The 17,955-nt window shown below is 39.0% G+C and overlaps 1 protein-coding gene across 1 annotated transcript; it reads left to right on the top strand.

Annotated features, from left to right (window-relative positions):
- The first annotated feature begins 44 nt into the window (after window positions 1-44).
- On the top strand, window positions 45-17,252 carry GLT8D2 (glycosyltransferase 8 domain containing 2). The gene is made up of 11 exons (XM_025895922.2): window positions 45-186; window positions 1,746-2,022; window positions 3,923-3,966; window positions 5,395-5,490; window positions 6,662-6,830; window positions 8,383-8,500; window positions 9,586-9,670; window positions 13,053-13,165; window positions 13,860-14,026; window positions 15,628-15,740; window positions 16,531-17,252. The coding sequence occupies exons 3-11, from the start codon at window positions 3,948-3,950 to the stop codon at window positions 16,701-16,703; spliced, it is 1,053 nt and encodes a 350-aa protein (XP_025751707.2). The 5' UTR covers window positions 45-186; window positions 1,746-2,022; window positions 3,923-3,947; the 3' UTR covers window positions 16,704-17,252.
- Window positions 17,253-17,955: the final 703 nt, after the last annotated feature.

Raw genomic sequence — 17,955 nt, 5'->3', positions numbered from 1 at the left:
CCGGGGCGCCCGGCTCTGCCCCTGAGCCCCCAGAAACCTGTAGCAGACTCACAGTTTTTTTTGACTGGCGACGTAATGCTGCTGCCTGCGAGGCGTGCATGTGAGAAAAGGGATGAGCTGCTGTTTAAGCGCTGAGGGTTGAGATTAGAAACCAAGGTTTCGGTTCTGCAGTTGACGGCGGGTGATGTGAGTGAATTCGAAGGTCTCGTTCTGCAGGAGGGCGGCTGCTCTCTTTCCTGTGAGAGCAGGGTGTTATGTGAGAATGTAAACGTGTGAGGCTGAGGGAAATCCAGAGAAGGTGTATCTGGTACAAAAAACCTCTTCTCCTTATCGAGCTCTGCGTAGCAAATTGCTATGCCGAGATGTATAATTGAGCGCTGTCAGTATTCTCTAAAGTACCACATATAGTCTTCAACTGTGCAGTGGGAGGTTTAGGCTGGACATTAGGCAGAATTTCTTCACAGAAGGGGTAATTAGACGTTGGAATGGGCTGCCCAGGGAGGTGGTGCAGTCATGGTCCCTAGAGGTGTTTAAGGAAAGCCTGGAGGTGGCACTTGGTGCCATGGTCTAGTCAACACGGTGGTGTTCGGTCGTAGGTTAGACTCGATGATCTCAGAGGTCTTTTCCAACCTAGTTGATTCTGTGATTCTGCGAACGTGCTACTGTGTTGCCAGTAATCCAGGGGTTGCTGTCAAGCGAAGGATCTGGTCCCAATTCCGCAGGCTCATGTGGCTGTCTGCTGCTTGGATCTGTTCAGACTCACATAGAAATGGAAGGGAGGTGAAAAAACACAGGTGGATTTTGAAATACCACAGTATGGAAAAAGTACTAATAGTTGTGCACAAAGCACATAACTGTATGTTTAACTCTTCATTTATTTTTCCTTCAAGCAGCTCTGCAAAAGATGGATTTCTGTACAAAGTCAGACACAGATAATACAGTTTGGGCATGTTTGAGACATACAGTTGAAACTCCATATTTTCAGTTCCTGCAAATGCAAGAGCAATCTTCATATAAAACATTTAAGATTTTTAAAACCTTCACTGAGTACTCCTTGTAAGTTTTGCACTGCCTCATGCTAAAAATATGAACAATAGTTTAGTGTTGAAGATGTTTATTATTATTCCTTTCAGTATTCATGAAAATCTTGTGACAGAACAACATTTTATCACATAGAAGGGTCATTCCTAGAAGGGAGGGAGAGAATTTGAATAAAACCAGTGCTGTAGAAATAAAACAGCAAAAGCATTCCAGGAGAGCTTAGGAGGCAGGATATCAACATGTACTGGTAACCTTAATCTAAGATCCTTTTGAATCTAAACCAAACCTGTGGATTAAATGCTCAAAGACTTGGAAATGAGATGATTCAAGTCAAAGTGCATGTTCAGAGTTGATTTTTGTGGGTTTCCCTTAGCTTTTGACTTGCAAGAACTCTGCCAACAGACATTGGAAAAACTTTGGCTTTCAGTTTGACTTTGGCATGTTGTATTTTGGCTCTTGCACACTAGTTATCTGTTCACATTTACCATAAATAATGACTAGAAACCTAACTTGCAGCTAGACTGTTGGAAGTAACTTCTGGAAGGGTTTGCTTCCTTCTCTTTCCCCCACCCCTTTAAGACTTTTTGTCTTATGGGATTTGTTTGCAATCTGCTAGCTGAAGCTCTGAGGCAAGTTTGCCAAATCTGGGGCTGCATCATCGTTCTGCACATCTGGAAGTGGTTTATGGGCTCTCATTCCTCCAGTGCAGCGTCTGGACTCCGTGCTATTCCTCAGCAGCAGAGAAAGAAAAGAAAACCAGCACAACTCCAAAGTAAACTTTGAAGAGTCTGAAAAAGGAATTGAATCGTAAAACTGTTACTGTGCCCTGTAAGGCCCTTGTGCGGGTGACTTCAAAGGAGGATGGTGGTCAAGGAGGCTTTGGCAAGAGTGCTCACAGCTGTGGGCTATCTAGGATCCAAGTAAATAGCTCCTCAGCGCTTCAGAAGAGAGGAGTCCCGAATACTGTGCTGCTTTGAAGAGGTAAAAAGACTAATTAAGCAGGAAATATCTGAGCAGTAATGTCACTGTTTCTGAGCTTTCCCTTCTGCAGCCCCTCGTTTTGTTACAGGATTTGGCAGCTGAGTTAGGGACTGCCAGGTTCCAGGAAATAATGTCTACAGGCAGGAAAAATGAGTAAATATTTGCAGGGGAGCAAATATACCTCTCTTTTCTTAAAACTCAGCAGGTAGTCAATCGGTGTTACTGAGGTGTAGGAATGCTGTAGTCCTAGAACTCAAACTTGCTTGGTAGTCTGTCTGAGTGTGGATTTTAAAGCTTAAAACATGATTCAATTTGTGTGGATTTAATAATTTCTGAGGATACCATGAAGCTGTGGCTATGGAACTTTCCTCTTGCAGTGATCATTAGGACTGTTTGTGACTATTATTACAAATACTAATTCAAAGACAGTGATCAGCTCTATGGAAATCAGTGGAAGGTTATGATTAGCTAAATGGGGTTATAAAGTTACTCCAGGAGTGTAGGGGTTCTGTTGCCTCTCTGCTTACCTAAATGAGTAAAGTTTTTAAATGCATATGAAGATGATACTTGTGTGTAATGCGTGAGAGAAGGGCTTTCTCAGCTGTGGTGTTTTTTCCGACAGATAAACTTGATTTCCTCTGTGTAAATTAATGCCACATGAAGAGAGTGGTCTGCTGGAATGTAGATAAGTAGTGCAGATGTGGAAAAACTTCCAGAATGACTCCTTTCTCACTGCAAATTAGTCTTCTGTTGGGACCTAACTACATAAGTGGTTTGTAAACAAAGCCACATCTTAGATTTTTTTCGTATTTTTGTTGTCATTTAAGTCGTTGGTCAAAGTAGAGACTAATTTAGGATGCTGCCTGAACTTGAGCATTGACCAATGAGAGGTGGTCAGTTTTGTGACTCAGATTTCAAGAATTCCTGCTGTTCCGTCTGTCTTCTCAAGGAGCTGGATGAAATTTCATTTTATGTGGCATAGAAATCCCCATTTATCCTTACCTATGCTGTAATGTGTCTCTATGTATGCATGGTAACTGGAAAAATTGTTTTCTGTCCTATATCTAGCTACACAGTATAAAGGTTAGATCACACAGTTGTCTTGTTCCCTCCCTTCCAGCTTCTGGTGCTGTTTTTTACTGTTGGTTGTTTGTTGTTGTCTTGGTTTTGTGGTTTGGGGTTTTTTTTTCATAAACAGTAGGTTTGGGTCCAGAATTCAAACGAATGTTGTATTTCCCATAATCCTGTATTTTAGGGTTTATGTTCTGTCCTCTCGGGCATAAGGTCATGACTGCTCCTGGCCCTGGCTTAGAAGTACAGTTTTAGGGTACATTACACATACTCCCTCCTTACTGTTTGTGGAAGGATGCTGCTCCTAGAAAATATTTTTACCATTGTTCTGAAATTTTCTGCAAGTCTGATAGACACTGTTCCAAGATAAGATTCCCATATGTTTGTGAGCATACTCCAGCAAGAGATCAGTATTCGTGACAGTTACTATGTTTTAGGTGAAATTAGAGATAAATGTATTTATAAATTGCATCAGTGGGTGATTTAATGCTTCTTTGCACATTATTTTAAACTGTATTAAAAATGTTAGTTATCGCTGATGTAGGTGATCAGATGGAATTTGTTAAAATGCTTTTTACAACCTGCTAGTTCTTAAATTAAAATATGAAATATTTCTAGCCCAGAATATTAGTTATTTGTTCCAAAAAAACAATGTATTTACAGAGATCAAATAGAGTTTTACTTTGACTAGTAAAATTTTACTCAGCAGTAAAATTGATAATTCAAAAACTTGTCCCTGAAATAACTAATTAGTATTCACTTCTGGCATTAATGATTTTTCTCTATTTTTTTTCCTCTTTTAATTTTTTTTTATTTTATTTTACCACAGATCACAGTTCTCATCCAACACGACAATGGCTCTTTTAAAGAAAAGTAAGAGAGATCAAAAACATTTGAAGCATATATTTTTTTAAAAAGCACAGAAATGTCAAATACAATTTCTCATGCAACTGCTATCACAGTTACGTATAAATTTATAGTTCTAGTTTTCCTAAATCATGCTTCACTTTCAGTATACAAATAAGTCTTTTCCTGTTAACTAAGTGGGATAAGTACAACCATAAATCCCATTAATTTAAAATTACTGCATGCATGAGACTGGATATTCTGAAATTTCGAGAGTGCAGGTAGCTGCTGGTTCCACGTGGGTTGTGCCTAGAGCACTGAACTTGACTGGTTTTTAATAAACTCTGCACATTAATGCTGTTCATACTCAAAATTGAGGTGTGTCCCTCGAGAACTTTGGGGTTCTCATCAACTGTCAGGGTCAGTGACTGAAAATGGGCCGTTGTTTGCCTTCAGTTATGCACCCAAAATTTCTCTGCAGTCAGCAGGCTTTTTCCTCAGCCAGTTTAAATTAGTGCAGGTTTGGTGACATATCTTTACCAATTTCAGTTTATTCTCATGCCCAGTTGTGGCCAGTTGGCCCTTTTGATTAAAACACTTCAAAATCCTGCTCCCTTTGCTCTTTTGTACATCTTAAATACTTTTTATGGTAGTGCAAAAGAAACAAAGTTGTCTGGAACAAAGAATTCCCGTCATCAAAGTAACTGTTGATGATGGCAATGCACTCCTTCCCCTCTGTATTCCGTAAACTCTTCTGGTCCCTGCATGTGGTTGGTTTGTGTTGAATAACTTTATCTTGTCCAAGATTTGTAGGAACTGTAAATCAGAATACACAGTCAGGTGTATTTGCTGTTGCATGCCTTGTTTTGATTTTACTAATTAAAATTACTCTGTCAAAATAGGTATTTTCAAATATTTTGAAACATTCCTGGTTCCAGTAGCATGCTGGGTTTGTGTTTCTAGAATTTGTGGAGTTTGGCTCAAATACACCTTGAAGATCTGAAATAGAAAAAAAAAATTCTCCTGTGCATGAAGTTTTATCAGAGAAGCACTAGGGAAAGGGCTAGCCAAATATAATTAACTCATGATGTCCTGTGAGGATAAGCAGACAATAAATTAGGCAGGAAAAAAGATTCCAAGCTCCTGGTAAATTCAGAAACATGTGAATTTCCTAGTATGGATAACCCATATATATTGTGAGTCTTATGATTTAGTGAGTAAATTAACCATGAAAATGAGGTAGTTGGAAGTTACCGTAACAGGGAAGACTTATGTTTTTAACATAAAATTTTTAGCTTCATCAAATAACGTGAGAAAGAAGAATTTGATAAACACAACAGATACAGGTTATCATATGTACTGGTTGCAAATTGGATTTTTTGTTTTTAAGCAGATAATTGGGAATTATGTTATACTGTTATGCTGGTTGTTAATACATTCTCCCTTTTGTTTCAGTTAACCAGATCTTACTGTTACTTCTTGTCTTAACTGTGTGTGCCATTCTGTATAACAAAGTTCACCAAGTGCCATCGGCGTTAAAAAATGAAACAGGTAAATGACTTGCACTTCTGTTTCGTTTTACATTCCTCATGCCTTGATTTGAACAGCACTTTCCATCTTACTGAATCCTGTTTGTCCTGCAGCAGCTGAGCTACTCACACCATTCCATATGGTCTGGGATGCAAAATTTCTTGCTTCTGAATTACTTGGATAAAATAGAAAGGAATTGGTAGTAATGACTAAGAGTTGTCATTCTGATTCATGTTTTTATCCAGATGTCACTGATGTAGATGGAAGCTGGAGTATATCCTTATTTGTGCTGAACAGATTGGTGTTGTCAGCTGGTAATAAACTTCAATCACGACTTGCCTCTTTGGGAATGTTCTTGGCCTGCTTATTGATTTCAGATAGACCACCAAATCTTGACATTTACAGCAGAAGTTTTTGCTGGAATATTTATAGTGACAGAAACCTGCTAGGGTTGATATGGTTGAGCTAGTACTAAATGTTAATACAAATAGCTTATTCACTGTTCCCAAGGAAAACAAACTCTTTCTGGGTATAAACCATCTATTTTCATTATATTTTTTTGTTGGGGTTGTTATGACTTAAATGGTTATGTTTTAACCAATATAAATATATCCATTTAAGTTCTGTAAGTTAAGCAGTGCTAGGGATAAAAATCTTCCTTATCAGTAATGTGACCTGATTCAGTATTATTTAGAGGATTTTTTCCTTTTATCATTAGCAACTTCCTGCTGGCACAAACTATTGCACTGTTCCTTTTAAGCCTGCTTCCCAAAGAAGTGGAGGTCATGCAATTGCACTCTTTTTGACTCACTTCTTTCCTTTCATAATTTTGGAACCTATTGTTGAATTTGTACTAGATATAACTGAGAAGTAGAAGTCTCAAAGGTATTCAAACCTCTTCAGGTTTCATGTGAATAAGCAGCTACATGAAGGACAGGCTGAATTGTGACCCTGCTGAGAAGAAGATGCTGAGAACTCTCTTATATATTCTGTTTGGAGGCATCCAGCAGTCCAGTCAAACCTCACGCAGTTCTGTACTAGTGACAGCTCATGCTGTGTGCCTTGCCAGATGGGGATTTGTGTAGAATGTGGTAAGGAAACGGGGTGATGGTGAAATGATTCCACTGCTCATGAAAGTATTTATTCATTCCTGGGACCCAGGTCTGATGTAAAATGGATTTGTTTCTTGTAGTTGATTTGGAGAGTCCTGAGGAAATGGAAGAAGAAATCCCAGTGGTGATCTGCGCTGCTGCGGGCAGGATGGGTGCAGCTGTAGCAGCCATCAGTAGCATCCACAGCAACACAGAGGCCAGTGTTTTGTTCTACATAGTTGGGCTGAAGACAACCATCCCACACATTCGGTATATACCAGCCTTTCTTTGCTTCATGCTGAAGTTAGGACCAGGTGGTTGTTCTCCCTAGCACAGGGCTAGACTTTGCAGGACCTTTCAGGGAAATGTTTCTCCCTTTTATTTAAGTAGTGCTATTGGTAGTAGCCCCCAGGATTCTGTACGTGTAGGAAGCCACTGACTGATGTAAAAGGGTGTGAAATAGCCAGACCATACTCAGACCTGTCCTTCTCTGCTTTCTGTAGATAGGCTGCAGAAGAGTCTTTAGTGAGTATACATATTCCTACTCATCACAATCCCACTTTGTGGCACTGCTCTTACCTCTCATCTATCTTAAGCTTCAGAACTGTTTAAAACTAATTTCATCTAAGAGGATGAATGAAAGGTTATAAAAAGAATCCCAAAAAGCTTGTAACAAAAGCATGTTTCGGTGTTAAAATTTGCAAACATTGTCTTTAAGAGGAGAAAGGTGTGAAGCAAAACTAAAGCAGATTTCTTAGCGGGTCTCACCTCTGGCCTGTGTGCCACACTTTGTGTCAAACTGAAAAAATGTAATGAGTGGGGTCCCCCAGGGAGCTTTTCACATCTAGTTCATCAGCAACCTAGATAATAGAGTGAAGAATGTTCTTTATGAATCTGCAGTTGGCATGAAGCAGCAAATTTATTGAGGACAAGAGCTGAAAACAAATTAATCATGATGAACAGGAAAAATTAACTGTAAAATATGATTAGAATCAGCAGAGGGAATGACAGGGTAATGTTGGTGGGAATAGCTGATTGTATTGGCTCAGAGTGAAGCAGAGGTTCAGTAGCATTCATTTGGAAAACTGCAGAATTATGACTGATAACTGACCACACTGATTCAAAAAGCAGAAGGCATGCATCAGTGGTTATACATGTTGACATATATAACCAGAGGAGATGTGAGGAAACTTCTTCTAATCTTGCAGACATTATTAAGGCATCAAAAAAGTGTGGTTAGCTTTAGGTGCCTTCAGGAAGGATTTAGAAGAGAGGTCAGAGGAGAAAATAAGCAGTGATGATAAGAAGTCTGACAAAATAATGAAAATATTAGTTTAGTCTGAAGAAAATATAATTAGGATGTGATGTGGCAATCATCTAGAAGGACATAAAACTGTAAAAGGGAGAAAACTAACCTCTACTTTAAAAGCATGGTAGATAGGATAAGAAATAATGATCTTTAATTATACAAAGAAATCTTAGAAAAATAGCACTTATTGCTAGTGATGGTGAAAGATGGGTCATTTGGGCAACACATGGAGTCTGGCTTTGACAGTGCTGTGGGGTGTTTGTTTTGTTGAGGTTTTTGTGTGGATTTTTTTGTGTTTTGTTTTAAAGAAATATCTGTGCAATGGCTGTAGACATAAGTGATTCTGTGTTGGGATAGAATAGATTATAGATAGAATAGATATAGATAGAATAGATAGAATAGAATAGAGTGAGCTTTCAAGCCTTCTTATTCTCCTAAGAGTCTGTGAATTTCATGTTGCAAGTACTTGCCACACACTCAATATTTCTTTTATCACTTCTTTTTTAATCACAGAAAATGGATTGAAAATTCTAAACTGAAAGAAATAAAATTTAAGGTTGTAGAATTCAACCCTATGGTACTAAAAGGAAAAATCAGACAAGATGCATCACGTCCTGAGCTACTGCAGCCTGTGAGTAAATGAACACCACATAACAAATTTTTGGGTTTTTTTAACACCTATTACAGGCTTTAAAATGTCCTAGATCTGTTCTATTACATGTGGGGGTGTAAGTCAGAGAAGCCAAATCAGATCCAAATGCTATACCCTGACTTAAGAAGGAGAAATGCCCTATAACAAGCTCCTTGCAACTTGTCTGTCTTGCTGGGACCTTACTATTTGATGGCATAAAATTGGCAAATTGAATGTATTGTATCTTTGACAGTATATACACTATTTTTAGAGGGGAGATGTAATAGTGTTTACTGTGCCTTCATGATGCTTGAGTTGGCTGCATTCTGCTCATGTCCAGGGTTAATTCAGAGTCTAATGACTAATCTAAATTCCTGGCTGTCAGAAAAGACAAATCAGATGTTAAAAATTATTAGAAAAAGTGTAAGGATCAAAATAGAGAACATCAGTTTGCCACAATGCAAATCCACAGTTTTCTCTCACCCTAAATACTGTGTGCAGTCTTCGTCCCCTTAACTGAAAAAGATGTAGCACCACCAGAAAATGTTTGAGTTTGTCCAGAATGTTTGTTCACACTGGCCTGCTCTGAGCCTTTGACATTTCTAATATATGGAAAAGATTTCATGCAGGGAATCAGCGGGTTAAAACTGTTCAGCCTGGAAATAGTGGACTTTTAGCATGAAAACGGTAGCGGTCTAGAGAATGGAGTGGTGTGAAGGGCTGAGGGGAGGATGGTTGCTCACTCTCTTCACATGTAAGAGCTAATGGCCATGAGATGATATTAGTTGGACTGGCAGTCAGCACAAACAGGAGATGTTGCACACTTCTCATGCAATGAGTGCTACTGTTTTGGGCTGTTTGGTTTGGGCCATGGCAAATAAATATGGATTGATAATAATGATAACGGTAACAATAACAACGGGTTCAGGACACTAGTAAAGCTGGGGGGAGGAAAAAAATGATCACTGGCTAGTGCTCAGTTAAGAGATATTAAAACTGACTGTTAATAGAGACAGAAGTGTGAGACAAGTACATTAAACAACTTTACCATTTAGTCTTTAACTTTTTTTTTTCCTGTTTAATAGCTGAACTTTGTTCGATTTTATCTTCCTTTGCTTATCCAGAAACATGAGAAAGTAATATATTTGGATGATGATGTTATTGTTCAAGGTAAGCTGTCATCTAAAAAGCAGTTTCTAGCAGAATTAAAACTAAAGTTATTGCAGCTTTTATGGTCATTTGGAAATATGAGATATAATGGAAACTAAGGCAGCTGCTAGGAGTGTTGAACTTAGGGGAACTACAAATAATCTATTTATCTAAATGAAAGTCTGAAGAAGAACTTATCTGCATATGTTTTGAATAATTGTGATTGAAATTGTATGTGGGTTTCATTGTAATTGATTCTGGTCAATTCCTGAATGATACAATGGATTTCACTCAGGTGCTGCAATATTTATTAAGTATGTGACATGCATTTCCTGCTAGTATTTGAATTCCCCCAAATGCTACCAATTCCTTATCCAGAATTGCTGTTCTCGAGAGCAAAAGGAATTAACTCAAATAAGAGGATTAAAATTCCAAACACTCAAAATATGATTTGAGCATCTTCAGCTCAGAATCCAAAGCAATTTGCAGAGTCATGATCAAAGATCTGAGAGTTCCCAAACAAATGGGAACAGTTAGAAGATATTCCAATCCTGAAAAAAAGTTTTTTTCCTTATCATAAAAAGTAATCTAATCAGAGGAACAACAGTGGTTTTTTTAAGTTCTGTTTCCCAGTAGGGTTTTTTTTTTTTCTGTTTAGAGTTGTTGTTCTCCCTTGTATAATCACATTTTCTTGTTATTTTATAACACTTTTTTGGTCAGGGTGTTTTGCTTTAACCCTGGTGGGCAGCTAAGCACCACACAGCTGCTCACTCACTTTCTCCCCACCCCCAGTGGGATGGAGGAAGAGAAAAGGGTCAAGATAAATCAATCAAACAAATAATTGTTTAATAAGCAAAGGATAAGTGGAATAAGAGGGAAGAGAAGAAAACTAGCCCCTTAGATGGGCAATCCCTGCCCAGCCAGTTCCCAAGCACAAGCTGGCTACCTACACCTCTTCTCTCCTTACCCACCCCAGATGCCCTCTTTCCCCTTTTCTTGCTGAGCATGGCATTGTGTGGCATGGAATAGCTCTTTAGGCAGTTCAGATCATCTGCCCAGTTGTGTTCCCTCCTGACCTCTTGTGCACCCACCAACCTATTCACTGAGGGGGGCAGAATGAGGAACAGGGAAGGCCAGAACATGAGTGTGCTAAAAATCTAAATCTCAGCACCATATGAGCTGCTATGAAGAAAATGAATTCTGTCCTAGCCAGGCCACAGGGGCAACAAAACCATTTTACCTGTTCTCATTAAACATTAAAGGAATGTTCCAATGAAAATTTTCTTTGGAAAGGACTGAGTATAACTACAAAAAACTTGTTGCCCTAAATTAGTCTTTGCTGTAAGAACATTAAGACCACTGAATTTACACATGACAAAAGTATAATTCTCCACTCCTTTTCTACACCTTTTTCTAATTTTGCCTCTTGAGAGACAGATTTCAGAACATCTGCACTTAAAGTGTTGCTTTATAAAAGACGACTAAGCCACTCTGCCTTTCTTGTTTTAATTTGCAATAGACTTCGTATCACAGTTCTTAAACATGGGTGTTTCTCTGCTTTTTGTTGTTCTGTTATCAATGGACAACAGCAATATTTAACTCTTCGAAAAGTTCTGAAAATCTTCATTTAGACTCCAGTTTCATGAGTGGTTCAAGCTGAGCCCACCACTTCCTCTGCACCCCACCCTGCACCCGCACCGGGGTTCACCAGGAACGGGATTACTTTCAGCCTTAATTGGCCCCCTGGTAGCAGTCAAGGCAGCGTGGCTGGAGGAGGAGAGATAGAGCTTTCTCTTTCACTAGAGGTGTCAGTTTATGTCAGCTGATGGTGTTTGTGGAGCTGCAGGATAAAGGTGCAGTTTCTCATTACAGCTCATGGTTGGCTGCTGCTGACCAAGTGGCCTCTCCTGCCCCCAGGCAGCTCCTGTTACTTAATGTCGTATCTGCAGTTGTGCAGCTGCAGAAGAATCTGATTCAGCTGGTTGACCTGGCAGAAGACTAGCAGTACAAAATGCAAAAAAAGAAGAAACCAAACTCTTCTTTTTTTTTTTTTTTTAAGTCTTTTTTTTTCCCCTTTGTTTCAGTCAGCCTGTCTTGTTCACCCTTTGGCCACACAATCATAGGGCCCACAAGAAGGGAATAAAGATGGACATGTGGGAGTGAGGTGGAGGAAGAGAGCCTGTCCAGGCAGCTACTCCCTGTGTCTTAGCTGTAATTTGAGACTGTGCTCTCTCAGATGTCTCTGCAATGGGAGTGAATGAGGCTTCTCATGGGATAGAGAGAGAATGGGACTGAACTTTGGGATCATTTATTTGTTGGTTGTTGCTTTCAGCAAAGCAGTAAGAATGAAACATACTGAACTTGGGGTGTCGGCCCAGAATTCTTTGCTTTGATTTTTTTTTCGCTTGTTTTTGCTTCTCAAGAGAAAAGCATCAGCTGTTTAGAATAATGAGAAAACACTTAGCAAGGCATGCTGATCTTCAACAATTAAGTGTCCTACTAATTCAAATTCTATTTTTGGTGGGACATGAGTTTCCAGCCACCTGGTGAGTTCAGACAAATACATAATCTCTGTTTATTTCAGAAATGCTAGTTCCAGTGTTGGCAGTATGGGGAATGTTTTTGGTTACTTGTCTTTTAATGAGCTCACCTCAGGCTACTGGGACATGGCCTTCCAAGATAATTCACCTTAACAGTGACCAACCCATGCCCAGCAGCAGAACTGGTAGCTGTAGGAGTTTGGGTGCAGGCTCACTCAATTGCTGTGCTTCCCACCTGCCCTGAAACTGTTCTGGCACACTGTGGGTACCTGCCAGTCAGGTGATGAGTGAGGTGCCGGGCATTACGTTATTTCTCTCCACCAGAAAGGAGCTGGATGGTCTGTGAAGCCAGCAGGGATGATCAGGAGTGACAGGCACATTTCTACTAGCCATTGCTGGGAACCTAGGTATCTTACAAGGAGGTATAAATGCAATAATACCAGGAAAAACCTGATCCTGTGCAAGAGATTGAAGTGGCACCTTTGTAGGACTTGAAGAGGATCAGAAAAATTGCCTGTGCTCTCCCTCTCCAAAGGCAAGCTCTGTGAATACAGAATTTTGTAACCAGGCTTCTTAACAGTGTAATCAGCTTCTGCTGTAAGTGATTTTGGACACTCAAACCAGAATATGAATGTATTGAATACCAGTGATAATATTTAAAGATAGACCTTAGACATCCAGGTACAGGACTGAAATTTAAGAATTGTCCCATATTACAAAATTCAGCCTTTATCAATATCTGGGCTATCCCTGAAAACTGGTGTGTTTATAAGTAAGATGTATGAGAAGGGATGTTATCCTATCAACCCTGTAGCAATGCAGTAGGTGTTGTTGTTTTATGCTTTTGACCTTTCTGTAATCAGGTGACATCCAGGAACTCTATGATACTAAGTTGGCTCCTGGACATGCTGCAGCTTTTTCAGATGATTGTGATCTGCCTTCTACACATGAAATGATTAGAAGTGTAGGGATGCAGGTAAGATGCCATTCTGGAATTCTAATAATGAATTTGTTTACTCATAAGTGTAAGAAGATTTCATATGTATTTCCCAAAGTGAAAGTTTTATATATATATATATATATATATTTACTTTCGTAATAGTTTTACCAGTAATTAAGAACTTTTTGTAGTAACTCTGTAGTGCTGTGCAGAGTTGTTTCCTGTAATAATTTAAATATATCTTGTTCTTTGGATTCTACTAAATTATGTTTGGTATTTTGCTATCAGTAGATAGTGAGCATTTATAGAACATCTAGTGAAGACAGAATGTGTGATATTTGTATTAGTCACATTGGGAATGAAACCTAGGAAAACAATTTAAAGACTAACTCCTGGGCTGAGTTTCCCAGAATTCTCAGGGCATCCCTCTAGTATTACGGCTGCAGAAGTGTGATGCTGCATATTTGGTGTGAGCTACTGAAAAACAAAGATGTGGTGAGGGAAGAGCCTTATCAAACTTCCACTGTACCATACTGTGGAAAAACTAATTTAGTATCTGGAAGTATCCTGCCTTTCAGCCTTGTGTCATATGGAAATCACTACACATAACCACCATCTAGAAATTCAGCTTTGGGAGTGCCTGTTTAGTCTCCCTCTCAGTGATAGAGAGATGAATGTACACATCTTTAAAAAGATTCATAGGGGATAAACATAGTTTTTTATTTCTTAGAACACATACATGGGATTCCTGGACTACAGAAAGCAAGCCATCAGAGATCTTGGCATCAGCCCCAGCACCTGTTCCTTTAATCCTGGAGTAATTGTTGCTAACATGACTGAATGGAAACATCAGCGGATTACGAAGCAGTTGGAAAAGTGGATGCAAAGAAATGTAGAGTATGTGTAGAAATCTAGCTTTGCACTTTACTTTTCATACTTGGTTTACAGTTTTATTTTCTGTTTAAAAGCTCTTAAAAGTTTTTTTCAACTCCAGGCAGTCTTTCTTTTGACTCCTGTTTCAGCATTTCTATCTGTTTAAGTCTGACCAATTTTGTACCAGGAAATGACCAGCTGGAATTTTAGTCTTGTGTTTAATGACAAACCACACATAATCCTGAGGGACACTGAGAACATGTGGTTCTCATTTTGGGTGACCAACTTCACTTGGGATCAAGCCACTTAATGATCTTCCCTTCCTGAGGCTGGCTGAAAGAAGGAGGAATCTTTCCTTGTTTATGTGGAGACTCTCCTATTGTAGCATCAGCCAAACTGTAATTGGACACCACCTTTTTTTTTTTTTAATACCAGTAGAAAAGACTTCTTTTTCTCTAGTTGAAGGAAATTTGACATGAAAGATATCTTTATGTTATTGACCATGAAAAAGTCATAACACAGTGAAACAAGCACCATTCGTTATTTACATTAGTTCCCTGTTAACCTGTATTTGAAAACTTGACTCTGCAAAGGACTGAATTTCAGTTTAGTAAGGCTAAACTGCCACTGAATGGTTTGTGCTGTTGGGCTGTGTCCATTACTTGTTAGTTTTAGAAATGAACAGATGGGGGACACAAATGAGAAGTATGTGAATGACTGAGAAGCCGAATATTTTTCTCTTACTCTGCTTATGTAACATATCCTGACAAGCTATTGCTGTGCTTTAAAAGAGATTTTAAGAGTGAGAACTCCATATTACTGCAAATTTGATCTATAAAGTTGATTTTCTGCCTTAATAACAAATTCATGCTCCTTTTAGCTGGATTTTGAAATGGCAGTGAAAAAAAATTGCTTATCAATTGAAACTCAGTTTTGAGGGGAGGTTATGATTTTTTTGTTCTGTGGCCTTTCAGCACCTCTCTGTACTTCCCAGGTTTCCTCCCCACTGGACTAGGTGGGTGGCACAGTGTCCCATAGGTGGGGTGGCTTTGCCCATGTGCCAACTGGTCACAGGGCCATCAGCACATGTGGACAGACATCTGGCTGCCATCTACTAATGCCTCCCCTTACCATGATTAGGCTTGATCTAGCCCTGGATTTACCACAAAATCCATAGGAAACTAATATTCTAATTGATGCTAACTAGGCTTTGACAAAATCCAACCAGAGGTGTAAAAGCTGAGGGAGGGGAAAAGGGAAAGAAAGGGAATGGAAAACATGGAAATAGGTACATTTTCTTAAGAAACCAGGCTAAATTATGTTTGATTCCTTTAACAGCTTTCTTTTCTACAGTTAACTTTGTCATTATTGAGGACTACTGGCTGTGTGTAGAAGAAACTGGCTTCATGGTGGGTTTGACTCCCATTTTTCTTGGTAGCAACAATTTACTCTGTGGGTATTGGAGTTACAAATATAATCAATTAACAGCATAAAGAAGGAGTCTGCTGAAAACTGATTCAAAATGATTTTGAATTTTGCCAGAATACTTATTTTTTGATCTTCTGCCTTTTGTGCTAAAAATTCTTTGAGGTTTTGAACATACTCTCTTATTTTTCCCTTTGCAGGGAAAACCTCTACAGCAGCACCCTTGGGGGAGGCGTGGCAACCTCTCCAATGCTGATTGTATTTCATGGAAAGTATTCCTCTATTAATCCTATGTGGCACATAAGGCATCTTGGTAAGTTTAACTTCTCACTGTTGCCAAGTTGGAACTAAAGTGAGTGGTTTGTAAGATCCCAATGCAGGACCTTACATTACTGTACCTCAGGCATTACTTTTTGTCTCAGATCCACAACACATAATCCCCACTTCCCTCAAGGCTCATGAGTCCTGCTTTCTTCAGGGCAGGGCAGAATGTGGGAGTTGGATGCAAGTATCCTAACAGGTCAAGCAAACAACATATTTGCATCCCTGCAAAAACCCCAAACACCTAATAGTTATGAAATTGCATGAAAAAAGGAAAAAGACCCAAATACCAAGGGCAAAGTTACATGTTTAAAGACCAGCTAACCTATACTGCCATCAGCTATGAAAGAATATGTGAAAGATCTGCATATAGTCAGACTGAAAAAAGTCAGTTTTTTCTTGGTGCAGTTGGAAGAATATGGGAGGCTGGGCAGCATTTGTTGTCAGCATTCTGGAGGATGCAGTTACCTTTCACCTAGGAGTGAATTATCCTAGGAAAAACATAATGTCTGGTGTGGTAAAATGAATAGATTTTGTTTTTAATCCCAGCTATGCCAGGATGATAAAAATGTTGAGAGAAGAAACTTGCTGAAATTTTTTTGCTGATGCAGCATTAAAGGCATCAAGCTAAAAAAAAGCTACTCTATCATACAACTATCTGATGAAACCATACTAAGAAGACTTCTGAAAAAAAAATCGCTTGAATTTAACTCACTCTGTAGTGTTTTCCTTTATTAAAAACTGGATTTTTAAATTATTTTTTTTTTTATCTACCCATGCAGGTTGGAGTCCTGATGCCCGTTACTCAGAGCAATTTCTTCAAGAAGCTAAATTACTTCACTGGAATGGGAGATACAAACCTTGGGACTATCCCAGTGTCCACACTGATCTGTGGGAAAACTGGTTTATTCCTGACCCTTCAGGGAAGTTCAAATTAACTCGTCCTGATAGCTGATACTGAAACAACTTAAATACTGCCAAACATAGTGTATTGGATGCATGTAATAGTTTGAGACGCAGCATATGAGGAATATGATTAACTGATTCTAGAAAACGAAGTATTTGTTAAATATATGAATAACTGACCATCACTTTTGTGTGCTTAGGGCTTGAGAGGGAGGCTGGAGTGACCATTACATGGTTCAGATTATCCTGACTTTCATGTGAGGTGAGGAACTAGGTTTACTTGACAGTGAAGTATTTTCATTATATATTTACAGAGGTAAAACTCGGTGCCAGACAGTGTACTTTAATTTAAGGTCTTTATAAATAAGACTCCAATGTCTTCTGGTAGAAAGACCTACCCAGCAGATACCTGCAGTATTACACACAAGGTGTCTTTAGTTGTCTGGCCCACATTGAGATCTTAGGCATATGTTACTGAGTAGAGTTGTGTTGAGTGGTGACTGTTTTGAGGCGTTTCTGCGTATGACACATCCTGTAGTGCACTTAGACCTTTGCTTGCAACATGTGAAAGCACATTCCAAGACACTGCAGTACAATTCCTGATTTTATTGTGAAACATGGATAGATTTAAGACAGATTAAGAACTTCTGTATTACTGTAACAAAAAGAGCACCAGTTCTGAGGGAGGACACATAGAATTGCAGTATTTAGTGAAACGGTCCTTGTAGACTTAACTGTATTTTGTATCCAGTGACTCCTTTAAAGAAGATACCTTTCCCTTCCACTCAAAGAGGATAGCCTTTCAGGAGTTAAATCCTACTGTGCTACATACTCAGCAGTGCTAATTCCATGCTTCCAATTTTGTTGAAAATAAAATAATTGAATTGTAACAAATCCCTGATGCAAGATACTTTGAGCACCTGCAGGAAAACACCCATGTAAACAGCAATACATGATACAGTACACTTTAAATAACAGACAAGTCCTATACCTTTCTGACAATATACAGAATAGCTTTATGCTGAAGCTAATAAACACAATCAGAATCATAATGCACACTTTCTTGATTTAAGACGCTCAGAATTAAGCCACATAATTTGGGAAAAAACTGTAAACATCATGCCTGCCTCATAACAGGTTGACAGTGTGTGATCTCAGTGAGAGCTGTTATAGCAAGATTAGAACCTACACTAACTAGTTACACACAACTGACAACCGTTGCTGGCTGTGAAGAAAGGATAAATCACACCCTACAGGACTCTCTGGCCCGCACGGAGTGTGGAGATACTGTTTGTATCTGT

Source organism: Manacus vitellinus, unplaced genomic scaffold, assembly GCF_001715985.3.
Source record: "Manacus vitellinus isolate BGI_N305 unplaced genomic scaffold, ASM171598v3 scaffold_5_pilon, whole genome shotgun sequence".
Taxonomy (NCBI): Eukaryota; Metazoa; Chordata; class Aves; order Passeriformes; family Pipridae; genus Manacus; species Manacus vitellinus.
The sequence above is the reverse complement of the archived record's forward strand: the minus strand, read 5'-3'. Positions and strand labels throughout refer to the sequence as shown.